The sequence below is a fragment of the Anomaloglossus baeobatrachus genome, chromosome 1 (genome assembly GCF_048569485.1).
Source record: "Anomaloglossus baeobatrachus isolate aAnoBae1 chromosome 1, aAnoBae1.hap1, whole genome shotgun sequence".
In the NCBI taxonomy this organism is placed as follows: Eukaryota; Metazoa; Chordata; class Amphibia; order Anura; family Aromobatidae; genus Anomaloglossus; species Anomaloglossus baeobatrachus.
Genome location: NC_134353.1, coordinates 508,434,059 through 508,459,764, shown reverse-complemented (window position 1 = coordinate 508,459,764; position 25,706 = coordinate 508,434,059). Strand labels below are relative to the sequence as shown.

The 25,706-nt window shown below is 43.1% G+C and overlaps 1 protein-coding gene across 2 annotated transcripts in view; it reads right to left on the bottom strand.

Annotated features, from left to right (window-relative positions):
- The window catches only part of ECPAS (Ecm29 proteasome adaptor and scaffold), a 286,613-nt gene that overhangs the window by 12,274 nt on the left and 248,633 nt on the right, over positions 1-25,706 (bottom strand). For both annotated transcript variants that reach the window (XM_075316050.1, XM_075316054.1), the window contains 7 exons: positions 25,398-25,612; positions 24,479-24,522; positions 17,117-17,309; positions 12,081-12,228; positions 11,705-11,810; positions 6,706-6,794; positions 6,326-6,397 (listed from right to left, as the gene is read on the bottom strand). In XM_075316050.1, the coding sequence (XP_075172165.1) occupies positions 6,326-6,397; positions 6,706-6,794; positions 11,705-11,810; positions 12,081-12,228; positions 17,117-17,309; positions 24,479-24,522; positions 25,398-25,612 (867 nt within the window). The remainder of the gene's footprint in view (positions 1-6,325; positions 6,398-6,705; positions 6,795-11,704; positions 11,811-12,080; positions 12,229-17,116; positions 17,310-24,478; positions 24,523-25,397; positions 25,613-25,706) is intronic.

Here is a 25,706-nt window from a genome sequence, read left to right as displayed (position 1 = left end):
CATGACTTCGGCCTCACCAAGACCGCGTCCTCGGTCGGTGGCAGGCTCTCCCGCTTTTGCGACGCCTGGTGGCCACATGTCCAAGACCGATGGGTGAGAGACATTCTGTCTCACGGTTACAGGATAGAGCTCTGCTCTCGTCCTCCGACTAGTTTCTTCAAAACATCTCCGCCCCCCGAGCGAGCCGATGCACTTTTTCAGGCGGTGAACACTCTGAAGCCTCGATGTCACAAGGAGACTTCCTAGCATCAATTGACATCAAGGATGCTTATCTCCATGTGCCGATCGCACCCGAGCTTCAACGCCTTCTGCGTTTCGCCATCAGGGACGAACACTTCAGTTCGTGGCACTGCCATTCGGCCTGGCGACAGCCCCACGGGTCTTCACCAAGGTCATGGCAGCAGTGGTGGCGGTCCTACAGGGCCACTCGGTGATCACTTACCTAGACGATCTTCTAGTCAAGACACCCTCCTGGGTGGCATGTCAACACAACCTGACCATTGCTCTGGAGACCCTCCAGGGGTTCGGGTGGATCATCAAATTTCCAAGGTCAAAACTGACACCGATCCAATCACTGACTTGCCTCGGGATGGAGTTTCATACTCTCTCAGCGATAGTGAAGCTTCCGCTGCATAGTCAGCGTTCACTACAGACAGGGGTGCAATCTCTCCTTCGGGCCCAGTCACCCCTTGAGGCGCCTCATGCACTTTCTAAGGAAGATGGTGGCAGCAAGGGAGGCAGTTCCCTTGCGCAGTTTCGTCTGCGTCCGATTCTATCGGACACCGCAAATGGGACAGGAGGTCGACGTCCCTAGACAAGAACGTCTCTCTTTCCCTTGCAGCAAAACCTCTCTTCAGTGGTGTCCTTTTTCCACTTGCTGGGCGGAGGAAAAATCCTTCCGGCCCCCAGCTGAGGCTGTGGTCACGACGGACGCGAGTCTGTCAGGGTGGGGAGCGGTCTTCCTCCACCACTCGGCTCAGGGAACCTGGACTCCGACAGAGTCCTCCCTTCAGATCAATGTTCTGGAGATAAGGGCAGTGGATCTAGCCCTAAAGGTGTTCCAGCGGTGGCTGGAGGGCAGGCAGATCCGAATTCAGTCGGACAATGCCACGACGGTTGCGTACATCAACCACCAGGGCGGCACACGCGCAGTCGTCAAGCCTTCCGAGCAGTTCGGCGGATTCGGCTGTGGGCGGAAGCCACAGCCTCCACCATCTCCGCAGTTCACATCCCGGGCGTAGAAAACTGGGAAGCAGATTTTCTCAGTCGCCAGGGCATGGACGCAGGGGAATGGTCTCTTCACCCAGACGTGTTTCTAGAGATCTGTTGCCGCCGGGGAACGCCGGACGTCGATCTAATGGCGTCTCGGCACAACAACAAAGTCCCGGCATTCATGGCTTGGTCCAAGGATCACAGAGCTCTGGCGGCAGACGCGCTAGTTCACGACTGGTCGCAGTTTCGACTGCCTTATGTTTTTCCTCCTCTGGCACAACTGCCCAGAGTGTTACGCAAGATCAGGTCAGACTGTCGCCGCGCCATCCTCGTCGCTCCAGACTGGCCGAGGTGATCGTGGTACCCGGATCTGTGGCACCTCACGGTGGGTCAACCGTGGACACTCCCAGACCGACCAGACTTGCTGCCTCAAGGGCCATATTTCCTTCTGAATTCTGCGGCTCTAAACCTGACTGTGTGGCCATTGAGTCCTGGCTCCTAGCGTCATCAGGGATATCTCAAGATGTCATTGCCACCATGAGACAGGCCAGGAAACCAACGTCCGCCAAGATCTATCACAGGACTTGGAGGATCTTCTTATCCTGGTGCTCTGATCAGGGTTTTACTCCCTGGCCGTTTGCCTTGCCCACTTTTCTTTCTTTCCTTCAATCTGGAATGGACAAGGGCTTGTCTCTCGGCTCTCTCAAGGGACAAGTATCGGCGCTTTCCGGTCCCACCTTACAAGCGTCCGTTATCACCCTCGGATCTTAACAGGGTGCTGACGACTCTTCAGAAGCCACTTTTCGAGACGATGCGGGATCTCTCTATCTCGCCTTTCGCAAAGGGTGGCCTTCCTAGTGGCAGTCACATCACTCAGAAGAGTGTCTCAGCTAGCAGCGCTGTCATGCAAAGCCCCCTTCCTGGTGTTTCACCAGGATAGGGTGGTTCTACGTCCGGTCCCGGACTTTCTCCCTAAGGTATCCCCGTTTCATCTCAATCAGGATATCGTCTCCCCCTCTTTGGGTCCGCATCCAGTTCACCAATGTGAAAAGGATTTGCATTTATTAGATCTGGTGAGAGCACTCCGGCTCTACATTTCTCGCACGGCGCCCCTGCGCCGGTCTGATACGCTCTTGTCCTTATCGCGGGCCAGAGTAAGGGATTTCAGGTTTTCAAGTCAACCTTGGCTCGGTGGATCAAGGAACCGATTCTTGAAGCCTACCGTTCTTTTAGGCTTCCGATTCCTGCAGGGCTGAAGGCCCATTCTACCAGAGCCGTCGGTGTCCTGGGCATTGCGACACCAGGCTACGGCTCGGCAGGTGTGTCAGGCGGCTACCTGGTCGAGTCTGCACATTTTCACGAAACACTATCAGGTGCATGCCGATGATTCGGCAGACGCCAGCCTAGGTAGGCGACTCCTTCAGGCGGCAGTTGCCCACCTGTAAGAGGGGGCCGTTTTTCGGCTCTTTTTATCGAGGTATTCTTTTACCCACCCAGGGATTGCTTTTGGACATCCCAATTGTCTGGGTCTCCCAATGGAGCGACAAAGAAGAAGGGAATTTTGTTTACTTACCGTAAATTCCTTTTCTTCTAGCTCCTATTGGGAGACCCAGCACCCGCCCCTGTTCCCTTCGGGCTGTTGTTCTTTTGTGTACACATGTTGTTCATGTTGAATTGTTCTTTTGGTTCATGGTTTCAGTTCTCCGAACAGCCTTCGGATTGAATTTACCTTAGACCAATTTATAAGTTTCCTCCTTCCTGCTTTGGCACCAAAACTGATGAGCCCGTGATGCACGGGAGGGTGTATAGCAGAGGGGAGGGGTTACACTTTTTAAAGTGTAATACTTTGTGTGGCCTCCGGAGGCAGAAGCTATACACCCAATTGTCTGGGTCTCCCAATAGGAGCTAGAAGAAAAGGAATTTACGGTAAGTAAACAAAATTCCCTTCTTTCATTCCTATTACTTTTGGGATATCAATAGCACTTGTTTTGCCATCCAGCTTGTCCTATTGCAAGAGGATTGTGAAGACCACAGCAGTGTTTTTATACTTTCCCTCGCTAAATAAGATTTGGTTCAGGTGATCACCTAATCAGAAGCAAGCACATTAAGTAGCATGAAGTGTACTTTGGTTGGAATTCAACTGGCACTGGAATGGAATGGCTGTCAGACATGTAGAAAAGATGATTTCTATAAAACTTTGCAGTGGTCTCGTAATCTTTTGACAGAGCTGTATGTTATATATATATATATATATATATATATATATATATATATACATACACAGTCATATGTAAAAGTTTGGGAACCCCTATTAATGTTAACCTTTTTTCTTTATAACAATTTGGGTTTTTGCAACAGCTATTTCAGTTTCATATATCTAATAACTGATGGACTCAGTAATATTTCTGGATTGAAATGAGGTTTATTGTACTAACAGAAAATGTGCAATCCGCATTTAAACAAAATTTGACCTGTGCAAAAGTATGGGCACACTTATCAATTTCTTGATTTGAACACTCCTAACTAAAATTGGTTTTGTAACCTCATTGAGCTTTGAACTTCATAGGCAGGTGTATCCAATCATGAGAAAAGGTATTTAAGGTGGCCACTTGCAAGTTGTTCTCCTATTTGAATCTCCTATGAAGAGTGGCATCATGGGCTCCTCAAAACAACTCTCAAATGATCTGAAAACAAAGATTATTCAACATAGTTGTTCAGGGGAAGGATGCAAAAAGTTGTCTCCGAAATTTAAACTGTCAGTTTCCACTGTGAAGAACATAGTAAGGAAATGGAAGAACACAGGTACAGTTCTTGTTAAGCCCAGAAGTGGCAGGCCAAGAAAAATATCAGAAAGACAGAGAAGAAGAATGGTGAGAACAGTCAAGGACAATCCACAGACCACCTCCAAAGACCTGCAGCATCATCTTGCTGCAGATGGTGTCAATGTGCATCGGTCAATAATACAGCGCACGTTGCACAAGGAGAAGCTGTATGGGACAGTGATGTGAAAGAAGCAGTTTCTGCAAGCACGCCACAAACATCGCCTGAGGTGTGCAAAAGCACATTTGGACAAGCCAGTTACATTTTGGAAGAAGGTCTTGTGGACTGATGAAACAAAGATTGAGTTGTTTGGTCATACAAAAAGGCGTTATGCATGGAGGTAAAAAAACACGGCATTCCAAGAAAAGCACTTGCTACCCACAGTAAAATTTGGTGGAGGTTCCATCATGCTTTGGGGCTGTGTGGCCAATGCCGGCAGCTGGGAATCTTGTTAAAGTTGAGGGTCGCATGGATTCAACTCAGTATCAGCAGATTCTTGACAATAATGTGCAAGAATCAGTGACGAAGTTGAAGTTACGCAGGGAATCAATATTTCAGCAAGACAATGATCCAAAACACTGCTCCAAATCTACTCAGGCATTCATGCAGAGGAACAATTACAATGTTCTGGAATGGCCATCCCAGTCCCCAGACCTGAATATCATTGAAAATCTGTGGGATGATTTGAAGCGTGCTGTTCATGCTCGGCGACCATCAAACTTAACTGAACTGGAATTGTTTTGTAAAAAGGAATGGTCAAATATACCTTAATCCAGGATCCAGGAACTCATTAAAAGCTACAGGAAGCCACTAGAGGCTGGGATTTTTGCAAAAGGAGGCTCTACAAAATATTAATGTCACTTTTATGTTGAGGTGCCCATACTTTTGCACCGGTCAAATTTTGTTTAAATGCGGATTGCACATTTTCTGTTAGTACAATAAACCTCATTTCAATCCAGAAATATTACTCAGTCCATCAGTTATTAGATATATGAAACTGAAATAGCTGTTGCAAAAACCCAAATTGTTATAAAGAAAAAAGGTTAATATTAATAGGGGTGCCCAAACTTTTTCATATGACTGTATATATATATCTATATATATCTACACACACACACATATATATATACACATATATATAATATATATATATATATATACACACATATATACATATATATACATATATATACATATATATATATATATATACACATATATATATATAGATATATATATATCTATATATATATATCTATATACACATATATATATATATATCTATATATGCATATACATATACATATATATATATATATATATCTATATATATATATATATATATATATAGATATATATATATATATATATCTATATACACATATACATATATACATATATATATGCATATACATATACATATATATATATATATATATATATATATATATATATATATATATACATATACATATATATATATATTATATTATATATATTATATATAGTGAGGCATCAACCTGCAGCATTGTAAATGGCCGGTATGTTTTGCAAAAGCATTGGTGCTCTGCATTGTGAAGTTGGCTGGGACCTATGGTTCCACAGGATTGCATTACATGCAGAGTCATGGAAGAGTGTGTGAGGCTGATTAAACACTCCTTACCACCTGTGGGTGTGGCTCCAAGGGTTAAAACAATCCTGTGGTTCTGAACCTGTAGCAGAGTGTCACGGGCAGTCTAGGGTCGACTGGCTCTAGACTGTCAGTCTGAGTGGAGACTGGAAGGTGAGTGCAGCCAGGCTAGGGCTGTGACTGCAGGGCTGAACCTCTCCTGAAGGAGAGACAGACAGGGGTCTGCAGAGTGTCTCTGGGTGCTGGGAAGGAGCCACAGCAATTGATGTTTGCTGGCAGGAGCCAGTGTGTACAGGCGCCACACTTCCAATAGAGACTGTATTGGACTGGAAGCCCACGGCATGTGGACGTGCTATGTTTTTGCCTTAAACGAGGAGGGGCTTTGTGTGTCACTTTGAGGTGCAATGCCTGTTTGTTAATAAAGTGCCTGGACTATTAATGTGATAAAGTGTTCCGGTGTGCCTCAGTCCCGCTGCCAGACGTGTGTCCCCAATACACTCGGGGCGCAGGCTGTCATCACAATATATATACACACACATACATACATATATTATATATATAAAAATTATATATATATTATATATATAAAACACCAACATAAAGACTGCTTGCACATAGAGGGTGTTTTTCTAGACATAAACAGTGTTCACGTTATCTACTTACCTCCAAGTTTCTGTAGAATTACTTCTATTACAGAGATAGCTTCTGTTCTTACAGATGCATAACTCTTATTTTCTGTCAAACAGAAATACACACATCAGTATACTACAGATAAAAAAAAATCCAGCAATAACATTTTATTAAAGCAACCAAGGCACGTGGCTAACTTTTAATATTTTAACAGTTTTATTTCTCATGTAAAGCTACAAGTTTACTACACAGAGATTTGGTCTGCAGCAGCCAGTATGGAAGCTTTCTTGCACTCACTGGAGGTGTCTGAAGACAAACAATTTATCTTGGTCTATTTAGAGCTATAAATCAGCGAAACTGAAAGGCAACTGCTAAAATGATATATGGTAACCATATAAAGATTGCTGCAGTACCTAGAGAATGTGCAAGTGCTGGACAGGCTTCTGTGAGGATTTCTTTAAGGGCTGTAATGTCTTGATGCTCCTTTTCTAAGATCAGCAAGCTAGAAAAGATTAAATTATTATACTTTCCATAAAATAATGAGATGCAACAGGACTCGCAGACATTACATAAATCTATTTCTCTCTTCCGTACTGACAACTTTCCATACAATTTTAATCATTTTTGTGTCAACGTGTATTCTGTTTTTGATGGAAACTTTGATTTTGATCGGGGGAAATTTAGCTGAGAATTTGAAAAAAGTATTGCTTGTTAGACGGTCCATGAAGAAGATCACACACGTGAATTGGCCCATTGGCTTTGATAGTTTAGTCCGAATGCTAACTGGTCCACACTTGGATAGCTCATGCACATAATAGACCTGAACTGTGATAGTTGATTTTTAAAGCTTCAGCCCAGTAGCTACACAGAACTGCATGCTTGTAATTGTCCAAATATGTGCAATGTGAAAAATATGCTTTAAGCCTCCTCTTTTCAGTTTTACATAAAAACAAAAGTTTTCCCAACAATTGCCAATGCCCCCATATTCTTCCTGCAATCAAAACATTTCTAACAAGCCCACCAAATCTTCTATGAAACGCCAGATAAGTTAAAAAAGCTCTGAAGTTATGCAGAACTGCATTCAAATTAGTGAGGAGTGGTCCTATGGGACCGGATCCTGCTCAATGCCCCCGCTTTGACTTGTAAGGGTATGTCCGCATGCTGCGTTCTTGAACTGACAAAAAAAAAAAATGCACCCTCTGGCAGACTTGACAACTGTAAACACTGCATTTGAAAAAGAAAAAAAAAAACGTGGTAAAAACACGTGTTTTCAATGCATTTTTGTCAGTGTGTTTGCTAAAGGAGAAATAAAATATGATAGGATAGGATAATTGATAGATAGCTAGAATACATAGAAGAAATGGATAGAAAGAATAGATAGAAAGAACATATAGAATAGATAATAAGAAAGAACATATAGAATAGATAGAAATAAATAACAGAATTAACAGAATAGCTTGATAGATGGTTAGATAGCTTAAACAGCTGTTTTTTTTTTTTATTTTTTTTGTAAAAAAAAAGGAAGTGGGGTTCATTCATTTTTCATATCCAGCATAGGACCAGCAGTTGCAACCCTCAGCAGTCTGCTGTACCTTGGCTGGTTATGAAAAATAGAGGGGATCCCACACTTTTTTTTTTTAGAAGACGTGGGGTTCTCCCCATTTTTCTAAACCCTGCCAAGGTGCAGCAGACAACTGGGGGCTAATATTATTATGATGGGGAGGGCCATGGTTATTTGGCTCTTTCCAGCCTAACAATAGCAGCCCACAGCCGCCCCAGAAGTGGCGCATTCATAAGATGCGCCAATTCTGGCGCTGGACCCAGCTCTTTCCGTTGCCCTGGTGCGATGGCAATTGGGGTGATAAGGAGTTAATGGCAGCCCACAGCAGCCACTAAGTCTTATATTAGTGATGGCAGTCGTCTTTGAGACCCCGTTCCATCGTTAATCTGGAAGTGAAAGTAAATTAACACATACAACCCCAAAATCCTTTATTTGGAATAAAATACATAAAACACCCTCTTTCACCACTTTATTAATCCCCAAACACCCCTGCAGGTCTGAAGTAATCCATACAAGGTACCATGGTGATTCAGCTCTGCTACATCCTTGTCCTGTCACAACAGCACCGTAGAGCATGACTGCCTGCTGACAGCAGAGCCGCGCGATGAGAATTAACTCAGATGAACCTCCGAGACGTCAGTGCCGCGACACCAGCAGTAGTGTGGGGCCCGCAGCTGTGATGTCAGAGGTTCATCCGAGTTCATTGTCCTCGAGCGGCTCTGTCTCTGTGTCGTGGTCACAGGTGGAGGACTCCAGCGGTGACCGGAAATCACCTGAGTGAAAGCACCACAGATCGCGAGGCTCACTGCAGTCACTCGGGTGGTTTGCTGTCACAGGTAGAGGACTCCAGATGTGGCAGGAGCTAACCTGAGTGACGTCAATGCTGATAGTGCGACTCACTTTAGTTGCTGCGTGGAGCTCACAGCGAGCAGTATTGTTCTATCGAGCTCGCTTTAAGTGTCAGATGTAGCACTGCTGGACGCGTCATGGGACCTCATGTAGATTACGTTGGGCCTGGAGTGGTGTTTGGGGGGTTAATAAAGTGGTGAAAGAGGGGTTTTTTTTGTCTTTTATTTCAAGTAAAGGATTTTTCGGTGTTCGTGTTTATTTACTTTCCCTTACTGATTAGTGATGAGGTGGTGTCTCATAGATGCCTGCCATCACTAAGCTAGGACTTAGTGGTTGCTGTGGGCTGCCATTAACTCCTTATTACACCTAATTGCCATCGCACCAGGGCAATCGGCATGAGCCAGGAAAAGTCCTGAACTGTCACCTCTAATGGATGTGGCAATTCCGCGGCAAAATTGGGGGGGACCGCACGCCTTTTTTTTATTATTTATTTATTGTACTACACGATATAGACCCGCCCACCGGTGGCTGTAATTGGTTGCAGTCTGACAGCTGTCACTCAGCGTGGGGGCGTGTCTGACTGCAACCAATCATAAGTGGCGGTGGGCGAGAGAAGCAGTGAATATGAGATGAGCCTAATGAGCGGCCGGCACTTTCAGAAGCAGGAGAGGTCGCAGGAACAGTGTGACAGCCGCTCCGGTGATCAGTGAGTATGAAGCGAACAGAGAGGAGAGAGAAAATGGGGAAAAGTTAGTGACGTGCATTTTTATTGACAAACATGCATCCAAAATGTAACCAAAATGCAGTGCAAACGCACAGCTAAACATTTTGGTTGCGTTTTGACACACCTCATTCATTACAATGGGTGGAAAATGTTCACAAAACACAATGAATTAGTGACATGCTGCTTTTTTTTAGGCAACAATTTTGACAAATATTTGTCAAACAAAACGCTGCCTAGAAAAAAAAGCAACATGCGCATAGAATTTCTGATTTATCATAGACTTTGCTGGGGAAGCAAAACGCATGCATTTTGTCATTGACACAGTGTAGTTTAAAATGCAACCAAAACGCAAGAAAAAAACGCAACGTGTGCACATGGCCTAACTCTGTGCCTCCACCTATGAATATTAGCTATTACTCAATGCAAACAGCTACCACAGGGTCATGCCAGAGCATGTGCAGGATCTTTGTCAATCATAAATGGAAGGATGAAATTACAAGGCGCCAATCGTGGTCCGTAGCTGTCCATCAGACTTCTTAGTGCTCATAAGAATGTAATGCTGCACATCTTCAAAGCTAAGGTATACAGTGCTCGCTGGGGGATATAATGGGCATAATAGAAATTTATTAAAAGGCCAAAAAATGGAGGCAACAGCTTTTACAGGGGAAAACCTGATGACAGATTCCCTTTTAATAGGTTTTGCATTACTATAATGTTGACTAGCTATCTGTAGGATAGGTCAGGGATTATCAAATCTGTGGGAGTCGGACACCCGGCACCCCCGCCTATCAGTATAGCAATAGGAGGATGTAAACAGTGTGGGAAATGGAACATCACTGCTCCGCACACGGTTTAGTGAACAAGGCTAGGGACTGAGTAAATTGTTTATATCCATCCCTGGTGGAAATGGTAACCACTGACTTAGGGGGAATGAGCATTTTAATCAAGTAATAATGGCAATTGTTCTAGCAGTTCTCACGGTTTAAAGGGAACCTGTCAGCAGAAAGTTCGCCCAAAAGCTAAAATATTCCCCCTCTGCAGCTCCTGGGCTGCATTCTAGGAAGGTCCCTGTTATTATTGTGCCCCATGTGAGACCAAAATAAAGAGTTTATAAAGTGGTACCTTTTTGTATTCAGATACTGTAAATGTGACACGGGGGCGGGCTCTCTGCCGTCCGTTATTCTGCCTCCTGGTCCTGTATGCCGCCCCCATCGCTCCTTTCCATAGCTGATGCACCACCCACTGCTCCAGCCATCCCCGCGCATGCCCAGTGCCAGTCTCACGGGACTGAGCAGTGTGACCGCTGGTGACGTGTGCGCAGGCAAGTGATTATGGGCGGGGCTGTGATTGTTATCAGCAAGTACCCGCCCATAATCTCGTGAGCGCGCAAACCTCTCCAGCGGTCACACTGTGCTCAGGGTAGTGCTAGACTGTATGGGCTGCTTCCAGGGATGACGTCCCTTTTGTCACGTGATAGTATTTTGAACACGCCCCTATCACGTGACAAAAGGGACGTCATCCCTGGAAGCAGCCCATACAGTCTAGCACTACCCTGAGCACAGTGTGACCGCTGGAGAGGTTTGCGCGCTCACGAAATTATGGGCGGGTACTTGCTGATAACAATCACAGCCCCGCCCATAATCACTTGCCTGCGCACACGTCACCAGCGGTCACACTGCTCAGTCCCGTGAGACTGGCACTGGGCATGCGCGGGGATGGCTGGAGCAGTGGGCGGTGCATCAGCTATGGAAAGGAGCGGCATACAGGACCAGGAGGCAGAATAACGGACGGCAGAGAGCTCGCCCCCCTGTCACATTTACAGAATCTGAATACAAAAAGGTACCACTTTATAAACTCTTTATTTTGGTCTCACATGGGGCACAATAATAACAGGGACCTTTCTAGAATGCAGCCCAGGAGCTGTAGAGGGGGAATCATTTAGCTTTTGGGCGAAATTTCTGCTGACAGGTTCCCTTTAAGTTGCATAGTGCTGTACTAGAAAAAGCTATCACATTCTCAGCAGCCTAGGCTTGATGCATTGTAGTAATTTATTGGGAAAAGAAAAACATTTCTGCTATGGCAATGTTATCCAACATAGAATTGCTATGCCTATATAGAGCAGCCATAATAATTAGCAAGGTTGTAAACAAAACAACTTCGCCTCTGCTGCACATGTGAGCAGTCATTCTGCATTATATTATTGAGCTCAATGTTCAAGAATACCAACCAGCATCATTTGGTAAGAACGAATATTTAGGTTTACCACGACCATACGTACCCCTGAAAATATGCGTTCATGGACTGAAGGACTGCATGCTGAACTTTCCATGTGCTTAGCTTCAGCCTTTCGCACATTAATTTACAAACCTCAAACCGGTAGCAACCTATGGTACAATAAAGATAGACATGATGCATATACATTACACATGTGCCTCGTTAAAACATTTTGTGTAAAGCAGAAACAACACTGATTGTAATTATCAATATATTTGCTTTATTTACAGTTTGGGTCTGCATGAAAACAAGTGAAATTATTACCAAGGTCAAAAAAAATCAAGTTTTAGGTACCAATTCTAGAGCTGATGCCAAGTGCACCAACTCCATTTTTTTTCCTGCAAGTATTAAATATCCCGGCGTTCACAGATATAACTTACGCTGTGTGTCAGGATTTCTGGGCCAGGCCTTGCCTAGAGTTGAGAAGGCACACAATAAAGATTCTGTGTGCTGTTCTTTTGCTTTTTCATTCTCTTCTTCATCCTCCTCTTCCTTGGGTGATCGAGCCCCCACAGTTTCCTTTGAGGCCTGAGTGCAAGACATTTCACAGGCTGTTAATAGCAAGAAACCCTCCGACAAGGAGATCATATCTCTCTGCCACCCCCCCCTTTTCCTTATGCTAAATGGAAAGTCTCATAGTGGTAAATGGAACCAGTCAGTCACAGTGAGGACATACATTGCAAGACGTTCAGGAATTAGATGGAGAGGAAGATTTTTTAGTCCAGATAACACTTTGCTATTCCTAAACCTCTCATCTTAAACCAGCAATAAATGAATACACTGCCCATGTAACATACTTTTACAGCCCCCTTCATTTAGGCTTAAAATCACACCAGCGGAAGTGCCTGCATTTAATAGGGAATTCATAAGTCCCATTTGACGCTCTGGACAGTACCTTATCTACCTAGAAACTCTGTGCTACTTACATATTCCTTACCTTTGCTAGATCCAAGACTGACCAACAATATACTGAGTTATTATTATAGCGCCATTAATTCCATGGCACTTTACAAGTGAGAAAGGGTATACATAAAAACTAGTACATCAATCATTAACAGTACAAAAACAGACTGGCACAGGAGGAGAGAGGACCCTGCCCGTGGGGGCTCACAGTCTACAGGGAATGGGTGAGGGTACGATAGGTTAGGACAGAGCTGGTTGCGCAGTGGTGCACTGGACTGAGGGTTATAGTAGGTTGTAGGCTTGTTGGAAGAGATGGGTCTTCAGGTTCCTCTTGAAGCTTTGAAGCTTTTCACGGTAGGAGAGAGTCTGATATGCTGGGGTAGAGCGTTCCAGAGTATGGGGGAGGCACGGGAGAAATCTTGTATGCGATTGTGGGAAGAGGAGATAAGAGAGGAGTAGAGAAGGAGATCTTATGAGGATCTGAGGTTACATGCAGGTAGGTATCGGGAGACTATGTCACAGATGTAAGGAGGAGACAGGTTGTGGATGGCTTTGTAGGTCATGGTTAATGTTTTGAACTGGAGTCTTTGTGCAATGGGAAGCCAGTGAAGGGATTGGCAGAGTGGCGAGGCTGGGGAATAGCGAGGGGAGAGGTGGCTTAAGCGGCCCGCAGAGCTCAGGATAGATTGGAGGGGTGCAAGAGTGTTGAAAAGGAGGCTAGAGAGCAGGAGGTTGCAGTAGTCGAGGTGGGAGATGATGAGGGCATGTACTAATGTTTTTGCAGATTCTTGGTTAAGGAAAGCACGTATCCAACTGAGTTGCCTCAGTTATTGGATATATTTCCCTTTGTATGTGGTTTTTGTGGGTTTCTCTCTAATCCATCATTGATATAGTTCTTGAGATTTCATATTAGCATTGGATGTAATCACACCTTTGAAATTATGTAATTTGCCATCACTACTTAATTTATTCAGGATTGTATTTTTTTCATGTTTTTTTCACAGTTTGATGAAGACTGTTCTATTCACTGTTACATATCTGTGTACTCGACTGTGGTGTGATCAATGGAATTTAAATATTCTTAAAGGGGTTTCCCCACGAACAAAGTTAACCAACAGATCTTGGGATAACAACAAGTTCCACAATTGGATGTGTTTAAAAAAAATAGAACAAAAGAGAAAAGAAAATCATGTTCAGCTCACCTGATGACGTGCATGGTTAAATAGTAGCTCAGAAGTAAAACTTGAAAATTGAAACAGCACTGAAGTATTTCCAAAAATGTCAACATTTATTTTATCATTGCATTAAAAATACAAAAATCGGTAAATCCATAAAAACATTAAAATAGATGAGAAACAGATAACGTGTCTCTGGCCTACATGGCTCTTAGTCTCGAGGTTAAGACTAAGGGCCATGTAGGCCAGAAACGCGCAACTTACTCTATACAACAAACTAGATAGCCAGCTTACCACAATCACTTGTCTGGTATGATGACTTGTGGCTCTGAAGGATCCAACACTGAGAAAGTGGGTGGAAGCACACTCGGTGAAATCAAGAAACAGAAGATTTTCATCCAGCGTTTCACTCCTGGAGTGGTATGCTGGATGAAAATCCTCTTTAGTTCCTTGTTTCACATCAGTTTTGATGTTTTTATGGATTTAAAGATCTTTGTATTTTTAATTGAATGATAAAATAATTTTTTACATTTTTGGAAATACTTCAGTGCTGGTTCCAATGTTTATAAACAAAAAAATGCCTGTGTGAGATAATCTTATATATGTGCTTGTGCTATGTACTGTGTAATGGCCGTGTCTGACTGTACAGGGACAGGGTCTGATCATACCACACCTCCTGGGCAGGGAAGGAAGTAATAAAGTATACGATCATTACAGCACAGGATCACAGCTGATTCTTTTGTGAGGTAAAACATTTCCCTGTTGTAAATGAAATGTTTTACCTCAAAGAAAGAATCATTTTCAATCCTGTGCTGTAATGCTTTTATATTTTTTTACTTCCTCCCAGGCCCAGGAGCTATTTTATGATTAGACCATGTCCCTGTACATTCAGACACAGCCATTACACAGTACATAGCAAGGACACATTTATAAGATTATTTCAGCACAGGAAAGTTCTTTTTAAAACACATCCAATTGTGGAAAACCCCTTTAATAGATTCCAATTAGTCATCTCTGCATGCCTTTGGTGTGCAGTTCCTTCCCTCTATCTACTACATCTCACAGATGCATGTCACATGAGCTTAGATTCGGACTTCCAAAATGATAGTGCAGTGAAATCCCTACAACTAGTGATGGGTGGACCCACAGATCACAGGGATCAACAGATCTAGCTGGATTAAAAAGATAAACAAACTGTTCTGGCTCGGAATTAATCCCGACGTCAGTTACCATTTAAGTCTATGGGCACCAGAATCCGGCGCTTAAAAATGGTGGTAGAAGGAATAGGGGCATTGAGTAAGCGCGCCATACTTAGAGTCTCCGACGTGGCTGTAACCGCTCCCGCTCATTCCACTTTCGGGGCCACTCATTATCGCTCATGCATATATTCACTACTATATAGTTTGAAAACAGAATCCAGCTCACCCCGGAGACCGCTCAAGTTTCTTCTTGTTTCACATATTCACTACTACCCCCACTCACCGGCAGTACTGGCATGTCTGATTGGTTGCAGACGCACCCCCAGCCTGTGTGACAGTGTGTCTGGCTACTTGCAATCACAGACCCTGTCTGCGGGTAACTGGAGATTCGAGTAACAATAAATTAAAAAAAAATTGGTGTAGGGTCCTCACATATTATGATAACCAGCACAGATAAAGCATACAGCTACAGGATGCAACCTCCAGTCGTGCGCTTATCTTGGCTCTGTATCAAAATAAGAAGAACCGCATGTTTTTTTTAATATCATTTAAATAATTAAAAAAAAAAAAACGACATGTGATCCCTCCAATTTTGATACCCAGCCAAGATAAAGCAGACAGCTGGGAGCTGGTATTCTCAGGCTGGGGAGACCGACGTTATTGGGAGCCCCCAGCCTACAAGTACCAGCCAGCAGCCGCCCGAAATTGCCATTAGATGCGACAGTCACGAGACTTTACCCGGCTTATCCCGATTGCCCTGGTGCGGGGGCAATTGGAGTACTAAGCTTTTAATAACTCACAGCTGCCACTAAGCCCTAGATTAGTAGTGGGAGGCGTCTATGAGGACCCCCCATTACTAATCTAAGTGCAAAGAAATAAACACAAACACCCAAAACATCCTTTATTTGAAGTAGAATATATATAAAAAAAACACACCCTTTGTCACCCCTTTATTAACCCCCAAACCACCCAGGTCCAACATAATCCACACAAGGTCCCCCGACGATTCCAGCTTTGCTACATCTGAAGTCACAGTGAGTGGCCATAAAACATAACCGCACGCTGTAAATTAAGGCAGAGAATGAGCAGCGCGATGAGTGGTAACGTCAATCAGATTAGTTGCAGTCACAGTTGGAGGTTCCCATGGTCCTCCACCTGTGATCGCAGGTAGCCTGACCTCTGTAAACTCAATGACCTTTTCTTCGATGAGACCTGCATCTCCTGGCAGAAAAAATGCATTTTTTTTTTTTACCAAGAAATGAAGACTTGGTGCTGAAATTTTTACACCATATTCCTGCACCCAATCTACACCTCCTGGCAAACCCCCCTCCAAAAAAACAAAAACAAATCACTTCAAAACCACACATGGTATGATGCGGTGCTGATGCATTTTTTTGCTAGGAGGTGTATATTGGATGCAGGAATATGGTGTAGAAATTTCATCACCAAATATTTGCATCTCTTGGCAAAAAAATACGCGTTTTTTTGCCAGGACAAGCAGGTCTGTGAAACGGAGTTTATTTAGGTCACCTGAGGTCAGGTTACCTGAGATAACAGGTGGAGGACCGTAGAAACCTCCAGCTGTGACCGCAAATAGCCTGAGTAACGTTCACAGCGGGCGGTCATGTTCTATGGCTGCTTGCTGTGACTTCAGATGTAGCAGAGCTGGAATCTTCGTGACACCTTTTGTGGCTTACGTCGAAAGTGGGTATTTTTGGGGTTAATAAAGGGTGACGGTGACGCAGCAACGATCTCGTTAGTGATCTCGTTGTGTGTGACGGGGCCATTATTTTCTTTCCTTCTCCTTTATTTTTTTATTTGCCCAAATTACTGGACCCGGATGATTACCTAGAGCTCCCTGAGAATTACAGGGCCCGGGTCTGACACTCTGGTACGTTTGAAAGAGCGTGGATCCAGACTTTTACAGTCAGAGTCTGCTCATCGCTATCTACAACGCTACTTATTGACATCATCTCTGAATCTTTCAGATTTAACACATGCCATTTTCTTTAATACATGTCCATAGCATATCATAATGACTATGCGGTACACACATTTATTGTACTAGTAATACAACTGAATGACTATTTTGTTGGAATATACCAAATCATTATTAGGGAATACTGAAATAGATTTTACCTTTTTTATGAAGGGAAATAGTATGTCTGTTAATTCTTGGAAGTGATCCTCCTTTGTGGATTCAAGTACATCAGCGGCACACTTCAGTGCTATAATCCTGTACTTGACATTTTCTTTCCGGCACTCTTTTAATACTGCCTGAATAATTTCTTCTATACTTGGTTGTGCAGGAACTGGTTCTTTCAGATATTTGCTGTGAATAGGGCAAAAAAGTATTTTATAGGAAATGTGTTGACACAGCACTACAACATTTCTCTTTTCATATGTCGTCATAAAAAGCAGCGCATGCAAACTCTTTAGCAAAGAGCTTGTAAGTTGCACTCCTTACCTAAGAAACTGGCCACTGCTGATAGACTGCAGAGATGGCCAGTAACCTAGGCAATGAGAAATATAAGCTATAATACTAAAAATAATAATCCCTCTATTCTTGAGGATCAAGAACATTTATAATAAGCGGTACATTGAAAGGCTGCTTGTTTTTACAAGCACTTTTAGATTTTATTTGTTTATGATGATAGAACTTTTTCACTATTTTGGACACTGGAACCTATTTAATTCTCAGGTGGTTCAGCACTATTTTTTAAACATAAGTACATAGTAGTTTTTTAAAAAAAAGACATACAATACTGTGAAAAAGTTTTAGGCCGATGTGAAAAAAATGTTATTAAGTAAGAATACTTTGAAAAATATGTGTTTGATACAAATAAACCATCACCCAAATGCAATGCAAACAAAAGAGAACTCTAAATCAAGTCAATATTTGGTGTGACCGCTTTTTGACTTCAAAACCTCATCAATTCTTCTAGGTACACTTGCACACAGTATTTGAAAGAACTTGGAAGGGAGATTGGTCCAAATATTGTGGAGAACTAGCCACAGATCTTCTGTAGATGTAGAATTGTGCAATTCCATCTGTGTCTTCATTTAACCCCAGACACACGTAATGCTGTAGATATCAGGGCTCTGTGGGGGGCCACATCATGAAACACCATCAGGGAGATGTCTGATTGGCTTCAAACGTATTCTTCAGCAAGAAAATGACCAAAAACATACCAGACAATATCATTAAGAACTATCTATAGCACAAAGAATGACAAGAAGTCCTGGAAGTGATGCTATAGCCTTCACGAGCCCTGATGTCAATATCATTGAGTCTGTTTCGGATTACATGAAGAGACAAAAGGATTAGCCCACGCTTACATCCACAGATTAGTGGGTAGGTCTCCAAGATGTTTGTTAAAACCTCCCTGCTGAGTTCCTTCAAAACCTGTGTGCAATTTAATTTATAAGGATTGTTGCTGTTTTGAAGCAAAAGGTGGTCAAACCAAATATTGATTTCTCTTTAGTTCATTTTTCTCTTTCGTTTTATTGGGGGACACAGGAAACAATGGGGTATATGCTGCTGCCACTAGGAGGCGACACTAGGCAAAAAATAGAAGTTTAACTCCTCCTCCGCAGTATATACCCACCTACTGGCAGGAAGTTATTCAGTTTTTGCTTAGTGTCAGCAGGAGGATAGTCTCGGGCCTTCTTTCTCCAGCCCCACTTTTTTCCACAATCATAGTTTTTTTTTAGTCTAATATCTTTTCTTTATTTCTTTTCAGAAAGCATCATTTTTCTTTAAGGGCATCAGAGTGTAGTGAGACACTCTGTTCTTTCACAGGGAGACCGAGAGCACAGGAGATAAACAGATCACACTGTTACCTCTCTGGTCTGGATGGCAGGACCTTAACCCCTAACGTGCTGGCGATTAGGGGCTGGAGTATTTAATATAGGGATCCTCTGCCGCATGTCTCATTCCGCTCACCCACCACAGTAAGGCAGGCCATGAGACAGAAGAGGGAGATCACAGAAGCAAACATACAACCTTCCAACTTTCCCTATGAAGACAAGGTAGGACTCTGTTCCCAACCAACCATCTCAGTCTCAGCTTGGCACAGGGGCTCCTGGACAGAACAATATCACTCACCTCCCTTACACTGGTGGCCAGAGCTGTACACTCGCAGCCCATGTTTCTCTTACTTAATGGTGTATCAGATCCAGAAATAGAGATGTGTATTATGTTGTACCACACTGGCATATGTTGAGTGTTGTTGCACGCTGACAGGGACAGAGGAGCGTTTATTCAGTCAGGCGGCAGGTGATGAAAAGTATATTTATTCATTCATGTGCGTAACAAAACGTTTTCGGCCCAAATTGGACCTTCCTCAGTAGCACATGTGTGAGGAGAGAGGCTGTATGGGCTACAGGCGCGGGATCCACCGCTGCATGGGCGCCTGTAGCCCATACAGCCTCTCTCCTCACACATGTGCTACTGAGGAAGGTCCAATTTGGGCCGAAAACGTTTTGTTACGCACATGAATGAATAAATATACTTTTCATCATACCCTGGGAGTGCCTTGTTACTTCTTGTTTACGTGGCCTTGAAACCTGAAGTGCACCCCAATATCCTCTCAATCCACATGAAGGAAGTGCCATTTTTTTCTATTTAACCTAGAGAGAGGCTTCAGCATAGCGTCAGGGACCCAGTTACGAGATATGCCGTGAAGGGGCAACTGGGCAGATATACAAATGGCCATTTATATATGCTAAATATTTCATTTTTCTCAGATTTTCCTTAGCAATAATGCAGGTCCATGTTCACATATTCATGGTTTCCATACTTTAGCATTATCAGAGTGCAAACTGTTTTTTTGTATTTTATGTCATGTTCAGTTATGCACCTGTTCACACGTCAGGTCGAGGAGTGCAGTCAGTCTTTTTTGCATCCATTGCATAGGTTTTTGAGCCGTATTGCAAAAACCGGATGTGTGAAAGCAGCCGAAGGGAGAGAGTCGCTGAGCTGTGATTACAGGGAGTCAGGGCTGGCAGAGGAGAGTGTTCAACTTCTGAGAGAATGAGACACTCTTCGGCCAAGATGGATGCGGGGGCGTGTCCAGCCTCCCCCTACAGCTTCCCACGCTGAGAAAGAGTGAGACACGCGCCGGCTGAAAGAAACCAGTGGTGGGCGCGTCTCAACCAGCCTGCGTGTTAGCGCTGCGAAACGGCGGCAACACGTGCAAGGATGGCTGCAGGGGCGTGTGAAATTCCCTGGGAGTGCCTTGTTACTTCTTGTCTCTCTAGGTTAAAAACCTCCTGTGTATGGGCAAGTAGGAACCTGCTATATAGGATAAGATTACCTGTGGCAACTGGGGGAAGGGTGCACGATAATAATCTTATCCTATATAGCAGGTTCCTACTTGCCCATACACAGGAGGTTTTTAACCTAGAGAGAGGCTTCAGCATAGCGTCAGGGACCCAGTTACGAGATATGCTGTGAAGGGGCACCTGGGCAGATATACAAATGGCCATTTATATATGCTAAATATCTCATTTTTCTCAGATTTTCCTTAGTAGTAATTCAGGTCCATGTTCACATATTCATGGTTTCCATACTTTAGCATTATCAGAGTGCAAACTGTTTTTTTGTATTTTATGCAATGGATGCGGCGGAAAAAACGGATCCATTTTTTTTTTTGCAAGTTTTTCCATGCGGCCTGTCCGTTTTTTGACGGATGCGGCTTGATACTGAGCATGCGCAGTGCAAAAAAAACCGCATCCGGTGGCCAGATGCGTTTTTTGCCGCAGGACGCAGCATCCGGCGTCCATAGGCTTGCATTGTAAATCGCGCCGGATGCGTTTTTTTCGCCGCACAAAAAAAGGTGCCAGGCAACGGTCCATCCGGCCGTTGCATGTGCTAAATTTGCCGCATCCGGCAAAAAACGGACGAAACGCAAGGCCATGTGGCACAATACGGCGCTAATACAAGTCTGTGCGGGAAAAAACACAACCGGCGGCAAAAAAAAAAACGGTTGCGTTTTTTCTGCAAAGCGCCTTATTGTGCCGCTCAGCAAAAACCGGATGTGTGAAAGCAGCCTTCCCAGTCTGTGCTCAGAAACTAGGCACGCCCTTCTGCCAGCCCTATCTCGTGAGTCACAGTGCTGCCTAGCCAATCGCATAGATAGCAGCCACCTGGTGGTTAGCTCCTCCTATGTACAAGCATTGCATTCTGTACCAGGCATCAGGCCTCAAACTGTAAATTCTGATAATCTATAAACAAAGGTCTCTAGTCTACCGATCTCTAATTGCTTACTCTTTGTACTCTTATCTCACTCTGTACAATACATGGAAAGATGAGCTTTCTCAAGAAAGCTTGTTATTTACTATGCCTGTTATGCCTTAAAATTTACAGTCTCCATTAGTCTGCATTCAGCCAATACGCTTTTCTATGCCCATTCAGACAGAACTCATTTCTAGGTCTGATATGTATTTTTTCCATAGTGCATACTGTCCAGGAGCCCCCTACCAATAGACAGATTCAGCATGGCTCCTGTACTTCAGGTCGGCCTCAGTTATTTCACAGTCGGTAGCCATCCCAACCAGCGTATCACAGGCCCTGGTTACGGTTAGGCAAAAGCTACCTACACAGAATATGAATCCAGAAACACTGACCTCCTCTAAGGGTGAATCAACATTATCGGATGGCTCGCTCAAACACAAATTACGAATCACGGAACACTGATCTCCACTCAAGGTGCATCAAAGTAACCAGATGACTTGCTCTAACGTGGTAGATCACATACAGGTTCTAAATTACAAAACACCCGTATTGTGTCAACCTCCATATCTGTAACAGCAAAGTCTGACAAGCAGACAGATAATGCCCAATAGTCCAATTAAAGCAAGTCAAAGCAGGGACTAAAACTTAACATTTAATATATATCACGATAAAATCAATAATTCATTAATGCAGTAAAAATACGCCATTTGGCAATAACAAGGAATGGTCTCACCCAGTTGTTTTAGTGGTAAGATGATACACCGATCCGAGGTTGATCACAAGCCGGAAGAATCAGGAGAAGGCGCCGGGAGGTAGATAAACAAAAACCCCTGTCGTGCCCTGTGATAATACTTCCGCCCTGACAAGGGCAGCAACCAAGTGAGCTGTCTGCCCCGCAACCATGCAATTAAATCAAGAAACGTTCTCCCGACGCGTTTCCCTCTAGATAAATAGAGTTCCTCAGGGGAGAAAAGTGATCTGATCAACCTGCAGTGGCAGGGACCAATAAGTTGATCAACCTGCAGTAGCAGGGATCAAGGGATAAAGCCTCTATTTATCTAGAGGGAAACGCGTCGGGAGAACGTTTCTTGATTTAATTGCATGGTTGCGGGGCAGACAGCTCACTTGGGTGCTGCCCTTGTCAGGGCGGAAGTATTATCACAGGGCACGACAGGGGTTTTTGTTTATCTACCTCCCGGCGCCTTCTCCTGATTCTTCCGGCTTGTGATCAACCTCGGATCGGTGTATCATCTTACCACTAAAACAACTGGGTGAGACCATTCCTTGTTATTGCCAAATGGCATATTTTTACTGCATTAATGAATTATTGATTTTATCGTGATATATATTAAATGTTAAGTTTTAGTCCCTGCTTTGACCAACCTCCATATCTCCCTCACCATCTCCTTAGAGGGACCTTCAGCCATAGTAGAAATGCATGCATTACCGAGATCAGAATCTGACTCGGGTTAGGATTTTGATTCACACCAGTCCTCAGAGACGAGACATATAGTCAACAGTTTGGTTCAGACCGTTAACTACATCTTAAACATGACAGAGACTAATCCGCTTGAAGAAAACAGTCTATTTCTTTCTGAAAAATAAGACACACACCAGGTCTCTTCTTAGATCAAAAAGAACTGAGCTATCCTCAAAGATCCCACCATCTAAAAAGTGGAATATTTACCACATTAGAGTCAGCAGACACAGTTCTAGGACCAGTCTTCACTTCTGTATAGGTATCTAAAACTATTTATATTTAGTCTAAACATCTCCATGACAGCACATTAACGGAGCTCCCGCAGAAGATCTGGCAGATCTCGTCAGTCAATTACATTATGCAGATAGATATCTTCCGTCATGATATGAGATCAAAATTTAGTCTTCAATGATCTACAAAGCCACCTTGTGAGCCTATTCAACACAACGCTACAGTAGCCATTACATGATAAGTCCAAGTCGGAAATTCACCTTTTCTCCGTTCATGCCATGTTTCTATTTATACATACGTTAACATAAAGTCGTACTACGACCGGTACTTATCTTCCTCCCCAAGGTAGTTTCGTCATTTTACATAAAGGAGAAAATCATCCTTTCTTCATGTTGTTTAACACTACCTCATACCATAGAAACAGCACTAAACAAACTAGACCTGGTCACAACAATCGCACATATCTTAATTCAATCAGGGACTTTAGATGATTAAACTCCTTTTTAATCATGCCTTATGGACATTGTTATGGCCTAGCCACCTCAAGATCTACTTTAGCTAGATAGATATGTGCTATCATTCTATAGATACTGACTAAAATAAAAGACAACCCTTCAGGAATAAAGGTTCATTCCACACGAGCTGCGGGAACATTGTGGGCCGTACGCCTTCAGGCTTCCTCCTTACAAGTTTCCAAAATGGACACCTGGTCCTATTTTCACATCTTATCCAAGTTTTAAAAAGTAAACTCTTGCTCTTCTGCAGATGCAAGCTTAGGCAGTAAGGTTTTATGAACAAAGTTTAACGTAAATCTATAACCAACTTCCCACCCTAAGGGACTGCTTAGGATGTCTCATTGTTTCTTGTATCCCCCAATGAAACGAAAGAGAAAAGAAGATTTTGGATCCTTACCGTAAAATGTCATTCTCTGAGTCTTCATTGGGAGACACAACACCTGCCCATAGATTTTATATATATATATATATATATAATATCTATTTATGCACATTGAAAGAAAAATATAAATCAACTAATTACTAGAAGTGAAGAGAAATTTAAATCAACTAATTACTAGAACTTCTCCTCCTACTGCTTTATCACTAACTGAAAAACGTCCTGCCGGTAGGTGGGTATATACTGCGGAGGAGGAGTTACATTTTTATTTTTTGCCTAGTGCCGCCTCCTAGTGGCAGCAGCATATACCCATGGTTTCCTGTGTCCCCCAATGAAGACTCAGAGAAAGAGATTTTACGGTTAAATACCCCAAATCATCTTATTTTGCATTTTTTTAAGTAAACTATTAACTATATAAACTATTAGCATTTCAATTTTTGAAAGCATTCTTACGTTATAGTATTTTTTTACACATCTGTGTAAATATGTCAGTCAGACATATACAATAGACACAGTTTTCAATATACGGGTCAATACCATGAACACAAAATAAATATTAACTTAGCTTTTATGGGTTTTTTTTTTTAGTTCTACAAAACAATAACTGCAGCAATATTGTTATAGATTTCTGCCTTTTGAAGTAAATAGTCCCACTCACCTGCAACTAGAAACCACCGTCCCAATAGCTTTGAGAAGCTCTTCCTGCAAAACATATATGAAATTAGTTTCAACAGCAAATTTGTGAATGCACTACTAAGATATTGATCCACCTTTCCATGGGATAGGTCATCAATATTATATTGGTGATTGCCTGACAACTGGCATTCCCACCGATCAACTCAGGCCGTGGCTGGGCGTAAGTATTACAGGGATGACAACAGCTGAAAAGGAGTTGATCTGTAGTTCTCGGCAATGGCCGGAGTTCAGCTAATAGGCTGAGCTGTAAACAATTGATCGTTAGGGGTGCTGAGTATCACACCATCACCATTCTAATATTAATCACCTATTCTGATGTAAATCCTGTTCACATACAAAACACGGCACTCCTGGTGTGGTGAGGTGCCCAAATAGGATCCAACTCCATAATACTAACAAACAAGTAATCCGGCACTCAAATTTGCATGACTGAGTATATAATTTTAATGTCGCAAAAAAATGGTGTACACATACGTGACATTTCGGTTTAAAAAAAACTCCTCCTCAAACGTACACTGTCAGGAGGAGAGAGTGCCAGCACCATTAGCGATCACATTGCTTATCCATAGCGCTCTTTCCTCCTGCACCCAGCGTGGCATCCGGATCGTACTGCACATCCAGCTCACTCACACAGACCTGCAGTAACCACTTCCCTACATGATATTCCTGACAGTGTATGTTTGAGGAACCGAAACATCACATATGTGTACACCGTTTTTTTGCCACATTAAAATTATATACTCACTCATGCAAATTTGACTGCCGGATTCTTTGTTTGTTACTATCCTGATGTAAAGTCATACATTTTTTTGGTCTGAACCACCCCTTTATGGTGGCTGGGCCACAACATACACTGGCTTAGCTAATAGAGCAGTCCATACCTTTCCAGTCCATGTTCTTCCTGGTAAACCCTGCAAAAGAGTGCCAATCACCATTCCCAAGTGTGGAGGAACCAATGATCCCGTTTGTTGCTTTGCAATTGAAGCCATGGTGGCAGCACCTTGTGCTTTCATCTTCCAGGACGGAGACTGCAGCGCTTTCTGCGAAATGTCTATTAACTCTTTCATATACAATCGAATGCCACCGCTGATACTTCCTGCATATGTTAGATAGCAATATTTAGTTTCTTAATTAAGCAGTAACAAATTAAAAGCTAAAATACTGTGAATTGTGTGTTCTTTCCTATAATG